The sequence below is a fragment of the Coccidioides immitis genome (assembly GCF_000149335.2).
Source record: "Coccidioides immitis RS genomic scaffold supercont3.3, whole genome shotgun sequence".
NCBI classification, from domain to species: Eukaryota; Fungi; Ascomycota; class Eurotiomycetes; order Onygenales; family Onygenaceae; genus Coccidioides; species Coccidioides immitis.
In genome coordinates this window covers 216,379-227,438 of record NW_004504308.1, presented here as the reverse complement: position 1 = coordinate 227,438, position 11,060 = coordinate 216,379, and the positions used below count along the sequence as shown (strand labels likewise).

The window sequence follows — 11,060 nt, the reverse complement described above, 5'->3', positions numbered from 1 at the left end:
AACTCAGCCCAAATCTTCCCAAGCAGTCCGCGCGCAGTTTCGAAATTGCGATGCTTCCACAGGTTTGAATCCCTCTTTGGACGCACAATTCCCTGGCAATGAGCCTCCGGGCTATTTACCTGAGGCCTGGAGCCACGTTTGAGCCAGCCACCCTCTGCAGCGAATGTTTATTCCGCTGCCTATCCCGCCCCAATGCGACCCCTCGGCGGATGTTTACAGCGTCAAGAACGTTGCAGAATGAATTGTCGCAGACTCGAGCCTTACCACGAATATTAAGGAAAGCATACTTTTCTTCCAAAGCCCCGATCACAAAAGACCTCCTCAGATCGAGACTCTTACCATGGTCGAAACGTACCACCTCTCCTGCACATCGAGCGTCGCTCTTTGATTCTGCCGCTCCGACATCGAGGGGAATAGCATCCAATACAGTCGCCAACCAGCAAAGCGAGTCTGGGCTAGTTGGTGAGCTACCCCATCGACGGAGACAGCGGTTAAAAGCTGAAACCCAACATGCACAAGATGATGGACAAAACATCTCCGCGGAGACTGCCATACGACCAGACGCATCCTCACGCCTCTCGACTCTCTCATCGACACTACCTAAAAGCTCTTTGCGACGAAAATTGGCATCGTATCTAGCTCTCACAAAGCCCCAGCTATCGTTCCTCGTCGTCCTCACCGCTACTACCGGGTTTGGGTTGTATCCCATGCCCACTCTCCTCGCCCTCGATCCTTCCATCGCTCCGCTTCCCACCTTGTCCACGTCAACGTTGACATGTCTATACCTTACGGTGGGCACCTTTCTCTCCTCTGCGAGCGCCAATACTCTCAACATGCTTTTTGAGCCCAAGTATGACGCCCAAATGTCCCGTACACGCAATCGACCGCTTGTCCGCAAGCTCGTTACTTCCCGCGCTGCTTGGCTCTTTGCACTTGGCACTGCTACAGCTGGTATCACCGCTCTATATTTCGGCACAAACCCCACCGTTGCAGCTCTATCCGCTTTCAATATAGCATTGTACGCTTTCGTGTATACTCCCATGAAACGAATGTCGGTGCTCAATACTTGGGTTGGCGCAATTGTTGGCGGAATCCCCCCGTTAATGGGTTGGGCGGCTGCAGCGGGTCAAACGGCGACAACGGGACACGATACTTGGAGGGATCTTTTGTTGGGACCAGACAGTATCGGTGGGTGGCTTCTTGCTGGAGTTCTCTTCGCGTGGCAATTTCCCCATTTCAATGCCCTTTCCCACACGATTAGAGAAGAATACAAGAATGCTGGGTACAAGATGCTTGCGTGGACGAACCCGGCACGAAATGGCCGTGTTGCCCTCCGATATTCAATCCTCATGTTCCCTCTTTGCGCTGGGCTCTGGTGGGTCGGCGTTGTGAACAAAGGGTTTTTAATTGGTGGGACACTGGTTAATTTCTGGCTCAGCAAGGAAGCATATAGATTCTGGAAATTGCAAGGTGCGAAAGGGACGGCACGAGGCTTGTTTTGGGCTAGCGTGTGGCACTTGCCCCTGCTGATGGCGGGGACATTAGTTGCAAAGCAGGGTGTATGGGATGGGGTTTGGAACAGAGCCATGGGAATTGCAGGTGATGAGGATGAAGACGACGAGGACTTCGTCGAAACCGAGAACACTCAGGTCTCTACTCACATGAGCCAACCTGCAAAGCCTCTTGTTTGAAAGTGGCGCCAGGCTGTGTATATTAACAGGAGTTTTTGTCGCTTAATCTGGCGAAACCAATTGACTTACTTCTGTATACTATGGATGAAGAATCGCAGACAGACGTGAACGAGGCACACGGAAAGTCTCTTTTTACTTGCATTTGTTTCTGTATTTCCATAAATAGAGCGCTCTTGCGTCAAATTAGCCTTTGGCCCATCGCTGCTTAAAAGTCCATGCTTTTCGCCCAGCCTTCTCCTCGGAGGGCAACGTGCCAAAGGATCCCCACGACTCTTGCAATGACGGGGAACTCACTGCAAACGTCTATTTCAGGCGAGACACTACCACCGGAAGGCCTGTAACCGACTCAGCCCCTACTATGCGGCGAACTCCGACTAAAGTATAGTTCGGAGATATCATCGCAATGGAAGATTTGAGCCTGTCCAAGAGATATCGCATGATAATCAGGCGGAAGTGCATAAATAGTTCCTTGGCTGTTTTTAGCTTGCAGAATTTCGGCAAGATTGGTTCGTGGGAATGGCGAGATTGCTACCCAAATCCCATGGCTAAGCTCGATACTCCGTACTCCATCTCGGAAACTCCATATGTAGAGACGGGCTGTGTGGCTCAAGGCTTCCCGGAGTGGAGCAGCCGGCCGGGGAAACGCAGGGTCCGTCCTCGCTGAACCTTTGGCTCAAGCAAGCAGCGGTTGGTCGTTCGCCGTTGCCACACCGAAGAAGCTTCATGGCGAGCCATGCCAAGACTGCGGCCTGGGGGTTGAGGCTTTCCCGCGTTCGGACTAGTCATCGTACGCCAAGGATCGGATCATCGGTAAGGCTCACCGTAGGGCTGGATCTGCCCAGAGATTGGAGAGCGCCATGCCAGGTCGAGCGTTCGTCTGAGGTACACCCATGCACACCTGCCCGTTTTTCCTCCACATTCGGCCGTTACTTTCTCGTCATCGCCTCAAGCTTGGCTTATATTTCCAACCCACGGATTCACTAATCTCTGGCGACGCCAGCAATTTAGCACTGTGCCGAACCTGAAGTAGCGCAGGGGAGCCTGATGAGAGCTATATTTTGTGGTGTCTCCCCCTTTTGGAGAATCGAACTCCCAATCTGAAATTGATCAGAATTTACTATTCCAATAATGGAATATCCTCGTAATGCCCCTGCATCCCGCCTGCCAGCTCTGCCAGTCGCACAGGCAGATACCTCTTCCGCATTGGCATTTCCTCGCCAAGCTCTACAAGACGCAAGGGATGGCTCGATGACCAGCACCAATCGAGTTGTTAAGAATCAAATTGTTTTTCGGATTAAAGATTCTCGTAAGCCAACGACACGGACACGGCGCCTCGGGACGCAGGACCAAAGCGGCACCCCGGCAGAACCCGTTTTCCGCCCCCGAAGGTCACATCGCAAATCTCGAACAGGATGCGGAAACTGCAAAAAACGGAGAGTCAAGGTTAGAATCATGTTCACCCCAAAGCTGACTGAGCTAATCGCCTTCTTACGCCTCCCATGAGTGGTCTGAGTATGTGGGCATTTCTTGAAATTGGGTCCTAATGATGCTTATCGTAGTGTGACGAAACGAAGCCTCACTGTCAAAGGTGTGAAGCTTATGGTGTATCTTGCGACTATACAGCCGTAGACAACCAATTAACGCTTGCAACCGCATGTGCATCTAATTCTCGCCAAATCGACGCGTCGGCTTTCTCTATGTCTGTGACGGATCTCGGCAATAGGATATTGGAGGTGCTTCGCTCAGGCTCGTTATCAGGCGTTGACCCCGGACCACTGCCATCATTCACAGCGAAAAATGCACCGTTAGCATTGAATCATTTTGTACAGACAGTGGGCCTGATAGCATCCATGACGGATTCGTCGAGGAAGGTAGTTAGGGGGGATATGATGCGGTTGGCATTTCGTGTCCGTGCCACCACCCCCTGTTGTCTCCCGTTTATTGCTTCGGCTGACCCCTTACCGTTTACCGACTTAGACACCACATCTTATGCATGCTATTCTAGGTGTAGCCTGCACATCCATGTATCAGATGTCGATACATGATAAATCACACAAGGTTGCGGAAGCGTATCACTGGGAAGTCGCCATCAGATTATACAAAAAGGAAATCCAGAATCCAGTTGGAGCACACAACATGGACGCACTCATGTCAACTTGCATGATGATGGGAGTTTTATCCTTTTGCGAAAAAGAATACAACCCCCTTGATTCTTGGGTCTTCTCGTCACGCCCGACGGACCTCAATTGGCTTTTAGTTCAAGGCGGCCTTCGATATCTCATCCAATCTGCCGTGCCATGGATTCGGCAGAGTATTTGGTGGGATTTTTTCATGGAGTCCGATGACGAAAACAAAACGTTCGACGACCATCGCCCTGGTCGTGTTGGCCTAGACCCACAACTCGCAGATCTGTGTGATATTGGAGAAACGACTACGGAGGATGATAACCCATACCACTGGCCCTTGAGAATGCTCAGTCCGCTGCTCAACCTACCGATGATTCGCGAACATTTTAGCAAATTCTGCACTTTTATGGGCAGACTCCTACCGCCATACACCAATCTCTTGCATCGAAAGGAACCGAGAGCGTGTCTCATTCTGGCGATTTGGATGGCTAAGATGTGCGAGCAGAAGGAGTGGTGGATATACCCACGAATGCACGCCGAGTGCACAGCTCTCTGCATGTTCTTGGAGCATAGTGATGACCCGCGGATCTTGAAGCTGCTCGAATACCCGGCGTCTGCATGTGGGTATGTTCTCAAACATCAGCGAGAGGACGAACTACTTGAGTCTAGCCTGCAATTGCTAGAGCAAACCTTGATGGAATGAAAGAGTCTTGTATTCCGTGAATGTGGGAAAACGAGGTGAGATTGGACCACGATGTCGCTAGTTTTAATCGTTGCAAACAGCTTGTTCGGTCCCTCCTTTCGCTCGTTGCGTGTCGTCGGAGTAGAGCTATATGCGTGTTACCCAATTTGGCAGTCCATCATGTGATGGCTTTACGGCCGAGCCCGAAGACTCACTGCATCTGGGCTCGGGAACATTTTTGAGATCAGTGGTGGGTGAGGAGTCGGGTTCTTACTAGATATCTCTTGATCCTTGGTTCAGCGTTTGGATGGAGAATAGTTTTCTGAAAGGGAGGAATCGTTTATCCCACCGGATTTATGTCCTTAATCATCAGTCTTCGCTTCTACGAGACGCCAGCAGTTTGTATATGTAGAGCTATTACCAAGATTGAAATCAGAGAAACACCATACTAATCTTAAGTCTAAACTCATAAATCAAGCCTTTATCATCACGTCATAAACCTGGAAAAGCAGGGGAATCCACCCATACAGGCAAAGGTCCAAAAAGAGATACGTATCACGAAATAACCCAGGGGAACCCACGTCCGGTATAAGACCGCCATGATTGTGAGCAAAGTACGATATATAACCATTTGAGTACCGGAAAGAAAAACCTACTATTCCCGCTCCCAAGGAATAAATCACAGTCATTTGTTCCTCGCTTTTGAAATAACCCAAGCCTCCCAGATCTTTCGCTGTCTATACTCCACATTCAGCCCATTGTCATCAAGTTCGTCAGCTGATACGGTAGATAAGAGTTCCCATTGGTTTGTGAACGGCGGTAGCTGCAGGACTGGCGCATTAATGGTTGTGTCGGGAGCCAGCTCAATTTGATTTGCTCGCGGACCATCATCGCCGTTGTGGTCGCTCATTCCATCGGACTCCTCCCCAATGCTCATATTGTCGTCTACATGCCCATTCTGTCCATCGTATCCGTCGAAAATATCTTCCTCTTCACTATCTGAGTTCGGGAAGGATTGAATATCGGAGATATCTGCGCTTGTGGCCCATTTTTCGTCGAAGGCGTTCGAGTAGTCTATTCGTCGAAGACTGACCCATTCGAGTTGCTCCATCTCATCATGCAACATGGAGAGTACGTCTTTCCACATGCTACCTTCTTTTAACAAAACATCGCGAAGCCGGAGACCGCGTAGTGTCTTGCGGTGACGACGGGCGAAATTGATAATCTCATCAGAATCCAGTCGCCACGCTTGGATTCCAAAGGCTCGGAGCCGTGGCCAGTAAACATTATGGAATATGTCCTCTAGAGATAAATCGAGGGGTAGACGAGATGGAAATCCCAGGTGAACAGCCTCCATATTCCTTGCCGCAAGGAAAAGGGTGTGGAAGACATCGGACAGCTCCCTCATTTCCGCGTTTACGTACCTCATTGCGTCGAAGTGTATCTCAAGGCACGTTATTTTCCCCGCGAGAATCGACATCTGCTCAGCAGGAGCAAACCTTAAATAAAGGGCGGCCTGCGGGCTTATCTGTGGACCGGAGAAACGGTTGATGGGGGACCCGGATTCTAAAATAGCGGTACCGATCGTCTGGACTGCGCGAATGCAAGCCGGGTTCCAATCCAGCACAACCAAAGGATCCAGGGGATTATCATGCCTTTCAATAAACTGCCGCAAATCACGCTCCACTTCATCTTGCACTCTCAGGATCTTGACATGTTGAAGCGTCGTGAATACCTTCATGGCACGTTTTAACGAAGCGAGATCTTCGCCCGATCTAACCAGCTTCCTCTGCTCTTCTATCCTACGAAGATGATCATCAATTCTGATCTTGCTGGAATTGGCGGTTAGCAGCAGTTGGGGTATATTGTCGCGTCCTATCGGCCAAAGTCAGCGTCCCACCAAGGCATAAAACGTGCAGAGTGTTGGAAAGGCAGTACCACCTTCCACGTAAAAGGACCGAATGATGTACGTAAAGCTCTTCGCATGCCGAGCCAGATGGGGAGCGCTAGAAAGCTTGTCTAGCCTTTGAAATGCAGACGTAGAGAATCGTACCACTACGCGATTGAACTTATGGGCGGCTCCAACGTCTGCAAACCTCCTGCATACCTCCCTAAACCGGTCGATGTCACTGCGAACATCAAGGGACGGGGGTTCTGGCGGGCCTGGCTTCTTGAAACTCTCAATGGACAGAGATGCGCGATGGTCCACGCTGATACACCTGTCAGGATCCCGAGAAAGGTGGTCGAGAATCTCCTTGAGAAGCTCGTTGGAGAGTCTCAGAATGCCACGTGGTTCGTCGTTCATCTGCGTGCCCCTAGATTCTGTCAGCGGTTCACGGGCCGCTTGAGCGTCTTTATCAGATTGGTCGTCATGGGAAAGACGAAAACGCTCAAAGAAAGACGAAAGGAAAGAGAAAAGTGACTGAAGCAGATACGCCAGCTTGACGAACGGAGGAGGGGATTTTGGCTGGCGGGTTGTGGTAACTAGTCACGCCAGAAGATTTGGATCAAAGCAGGTGGTAGTATTTACGGGGACAAGTCAACATCAGCAGCGGCGGGTGAAAGGGAGGTCAGAATCAGATACATAGCATTTTGAAATCTGGAATAGTAGGCACCAAAGGATACGAAGAGAGAAATATTCCTGAGGCTGCAGAGGAAGGGGAAGGGAAGGGAAAGAAAGGAGGAAAGGAAGGTAGAAAAGAAGAGGAACAACAGGCGACACGGGGACCGTTGTCAAAGTCCTCAGATGTGCCAGCAAGAGGGAACTGAAGGGGGAGGGGGCGCGAGGTCAGGGGAACAAAAGATGGCGATGGCCATACGAGCAAACGGATCGCAAAGACAACTGGGCTACGTACGCACATGATAGAAATCCATCAATTCAGGCGTTTTCATCCCCGTCGCCATTGTCGAGTAGCATCAACAAACGTGTGCATATCCAGACAGGGCTTCTCTGACCTCTATTTATTTTCTTATTCCTCCCTTCGAGACAGCTTATCAGCGAAAGCAAGGGATACAATAGGAAAAGGACCTGTTGGTCCAATGACGATAATTCCTCCTACACCAAGAAATCAGCTGACCGAAAAGACACCAGCAGATCGTTCAGCCCGCTGCGGGAGCAATGCGCGTTGAGCGAATGGAGACTGAGAAGAACAAGAGACAGGCACAGTCGGTGCTCTGGCGCGGCTGTGGCGGACGAATCGTTGGTGAGAGATGGATCTTGTCGTTGACTGTTTGACAGTCTGCACCGGTCAATCCCTGGTGGGTAGCGGAAAGCGCCCCAAGACATGCACAGGTAAGACCCCCTGGCTCGTCAGCAGCGAAGGCTTGTAAATATCGAGACGAATCAGCGGTTCGGTCCAACCGACAAGGAAATTCGTTGGTTGGCGCAAGGGTCGTAAACACGGGCGCGATGGCATCCGGGTCTGGAACGCGGAGGTTAACTAATGACTTCATGTGGACTGCAGAGAAGATATGTAACTGCTCCCTACATGAAGTGGGATGGGGTACTCCCTCGCGAGTGGTTGAGAGCGATCGTTCTTGTACAACGTTTGGGTGGGAAACAAAATTGCCGCTTCTACTCCCATCGGCTGATGTTCACGAGAAGATTTAACCGGTTGGTTAATCAACTAGTTAACGGGCATTGGAGCTTAGCAGCTCTGCTAAAGGCGAGGGGGCCAAAAAAAAAAAAAAAAGAAAGGCCGCCCAGTCAATGACTGTCGACAGAGGCCAGCAGAAGAGATCTGAAGGTTTAAGCGCTGCTGGGGTTGCGATTCATCCCGGGACCCGTCTCGAATACGGTTTTTGCAAGCTAAGAACGGGGACAATAACTAATCCCGAGAGTGAACATGGAGCAACCCCTCCTTTGGTCCATTTGTTCCTTTTTTTTTTTCTCTTTTCCCCTCCCCTGTTGTTTCTCGTTCAGCAATGACTCTTGGTCTTCAGGCAATGAATAGAGAAACGGGCCATCGCCACCGCCGGAAGCTTTCCACGCATTCGAAGATGAAGAACCTCGAACAAATAAAAACTACTAATTTTCTTGTTCCTCTCTCTCTCTCTCTCTCTTTTTTTTTTTTTTTAAGGTGATCTATCAGGGGAAATGTATCAACATGGATTCCCAAGGTGGCCAAAAAGCGAAACACAGCTTTCATGCCAAATCACCGGCTGTGCATGCCGCTGATAACCCTTGCTCTCACACATCTTGCAGAGAAAATCATACATACAACCACGCAATTCCTTCACATCCCACCTTGCTGCCAAGGAGAAACTAGCAGGAGTATTTTCGAGACGATTGTCCTCCCATCGCTGCACGTCCTGCATAAACAACCTGTATCGGAAGGGCTCCAACATTCCCGTAACTGCGGGGCTCGGCCAATGTGGCATCCAAAGCGGCTCGTTGTCATGTCTCAAAAGGGATTCCATCAGGCACCTATTGCATTCTCGATCATTCGTGTGGGGTTTTGAGCTTTGTTTAATCTGCAGAGGCGAGGCGACACGATAGGTGTGGACGCCATGCAAGAAATCCCTACGCCTGAGTGAAAATAGTGCAGCGAAGACGGAGGCTGTAATGGACACCCTTGTCAGTGGTTGGCTTCGAAATACAATAGAAGTGATTCCACTCCCAACCCAAAAAAAAAAAAAAAAAAAAAAAAGGAAAGAAAAGAGCTAGATAGAGATTCATTAAATGTGAAAAATCAATTGATGCGTTGGCATATGTTTCAGAGACTTGGGCTGCCTTTTGCTACATTCATACGACGTCTTCGGATCTCAGTGCTGCTGATCTTTGATTCAAAATTCTCTGCAGACGTCTCGCCCGTTCCTGCCTCTGCTTCACTCAGGTCCAGAACATCGACTTCGAAAACTTCTAGCGTGGCCCAGCCCTTTTTCTCGCGCTCGTCATTGACGGATTTCCCACCAGATCGAGTTTCTTTGGAGACAACCAAAGCCGTAATATCCTCATCTGTGATGGTCGGACCGAATGGGTCGGCGATCTGCACGAATCTGAACTCTAAACTGGAACCGACTAGGACGATAACGCGTTGACCATTTGGACCGGGGTCCGAAATGCGCTCAAATTTGGTCTGACTGCGGTCTGACGGAGAGGAAAAGTCTACAACTGACTGTAGAAATTCCCACACACCCCGCCATCGCTCTTCCCAGGACTCTAAGAACTCGGCGTATTTCTTGTTCACTAGCATCTCGTCCCCCGTAATTCCGATTGTGACGATTCTCCGTTTTTGTGGAGATTGGGCGACATATGGATCCAGAGGGAGGACCGTAGCTGTGAGGAGCAGCTTGTGCCCGGTATGCAGATGGTCGAATGTGCCCCCGACGGCGACGGAATAATGTGGAGTCGAGTGCGTCGTGGTTCTGTCAGCGTGCAGAGCCAGTGACTGTGCGCCACTCGTGCCAGGCAACTTCCGTATCTTCAATTGATTGCCCAAGTTGGGCGCTATTGCCTCCCTCAAATCACGTAAGAACTCGTTTCCCTGAGGCGAATCGACAGAGTAAATGTGTTCCCAGGAGCGTCCAGCGGCCGCCAGGGACGCAAGGTTGACGACAGGCCCAATCTGAGGCGGGCCGGAAGTCTGCGATTCGATTGGCTTCCCGTGGGTACAGTCCACGAAGAAGATCCTGGCGTCAACACCGCCGGGGCCATCGAGGTCAACGGACCGCTTGACGCCAACGACTCCCACGAGTCTATAAATACTGGCCAGCAGTCGCTGAAGGCGATCAAACGATTTGGTTCTCATCTCGGCATCCGGAAGAGAGAGGCCAGAGACCGCAACAGCTATATCCAGTATGGCAGAGCGTCTTGATCCCTTCACAGAGCTGGATAATGCTAACAGGGCCGTGGATATAGCTTGTTCGTATGCGAGTTTCAAGGCAGCAAACGAAGGAAATGTCGCACCAGGCAAAAGAAGGAGAGCTTCATGGCGAAGGTTATTGCCGTCTCCGGCCATCCCAGTCGCAAGCAAGCGGGGCACGCTGTAAGGAAGAGCAAGATAATTTGCTGACAGGACAGACGCCTTAACTGTAAATTCCGACAGAGCGTGTCCTAGATGAGATTGCTTCTGTTTGTTGGGCCTTTCACTCAGTACTCGGGGGGTATCAAAATAATGAAGGGACGGCAGCACGCCAATATACTATGGGCCAAGCAGCCGGAAGCGAGCGTCATCGCGGGTTAAGCCGAGGGAATTCAACCTTTCAAGCTGCAAGCTTCGCGACGACAGTTTTAGCGGGTTTCGCGAGTGACTTTTGCGCGCTCAGCTCTAAGCTAGCTTACTAAGCCGCCAAGGCACAGCCTCATCAGAATTGAGAGAGAGCGAGTACAACGAGAAGAGGATGATATTTGATAAGTAACCTCTGCTGCCCTTGTACCTGCAATTGGAGATTGCTTGGGTTAAAGGGAAGGACTGAAAGAGGGGTTCACAGAGAGCTGGAAGCTCGGGGATAGCAGTAGCCATGTTGTAACCCATCATTAGTTACTTGGTATCATTCAATAGTTCCAGTCGTTGGGATGACACGTCCTCGACGCTGGCTGCTGTCACTCGCATTTCATCC

The 11,060-nt window shown here is 50.5% G+C and overlaps 4 protein-coding genes across 5 annotated transcripts; 2 read left to right on the top strand and 2 right to left on the bottom strand.

Annotated features, from left to right (window-relative positions):
• Positions 1-98: 98 nt before the first annotated feature.
• CIMG_08854 (protoheme IX farnesyltransferase) lies at positions 99-1,691 on the top strand (the record flags this gene model as incomplete). The annotated part of the gene is made up of 1 exon (XM_001241690.2): positions 99-1,691. The coding sequence occupies one exon, from the start codon at positions 99-101 to the stop codon at positions 1,689-1,691; it is 1,593 nt and encodes a 530-aa protein (XP_001241691.2).
• Positions 1,692-2,661: 970 nt separating this feature from the next.
• CIMG_13160 (C6 zinc finger domain-containing protein) lies at positions 2,662-4,976 on the top strand. The gene is made up of 3 exons (XM_001241691.2): positions 2,662-3,134; positions 3,251-3,598; positions 3,669-4,976. The coding sequence occupies exons 1-3, from the start codon at positions 2,820-2,822 to the stop codon at positions 4,518-4,520; spliced, it is 1,515 nt and encodes a 504-aa protein (XP_001241692.2). The 5' UTR covers positions 2,662-2,819; the 3' UTR covers positions 4,521-4,976.
• CIMG_08856 lies at positions 4,920-7,410 on the bottom strand. Of its 2 annotated transcripts, XM_004444899.1 has the most exons (3): positions 7,355-7,410; positions 6,441-6,842; positions 4,920-6,374 (listed from the first exon to the last, which is right to left on the bottom strand). In XM_004444899.1, exons 1-3 carry the CDS (start codon positions 7,401-7,403, stop codon positions 5,185-5,187), a joined length of 1,641 nt encoding a protein of 546 aa, XP_004444956.1. In that variant the 5' UTR covers positions 7,404-7,410; the 3' UTR covers positions 4,920-5,184. The 2 variants fall into 2 exon arrangements, with proteins under 2 accessions (XP_004444956.1, XP_004444957.1); XM_004444900.1 differs by lacking the exon at positions 7,355-7,410 and having other exon boundaries at positions 6,441-7,232.
• Positions 7,411-9,077: 1,667 nt separating this feature from the next.
• Positions 9,078-10,459, bottom strand: CIMG_08857 (pantetheine-phosphate adenylyltransferase; the record flags this gene model as incomplete). The annotated part of the gene is made up of 1 exon (XM_001241693.2): positions 9,078-10,459. The coding sequence occupies one exon, from the start codon at positions 10,457-10,459 to the stop codon at positions 9,215-9,217; it is 1,245 nt and encodes a 414-aa protein (XP_001241694.1). The 3' UTR covers positions 9,078-9,214.
• Positions 10,460-11,060: the final 601 nt, after the last annotated feature.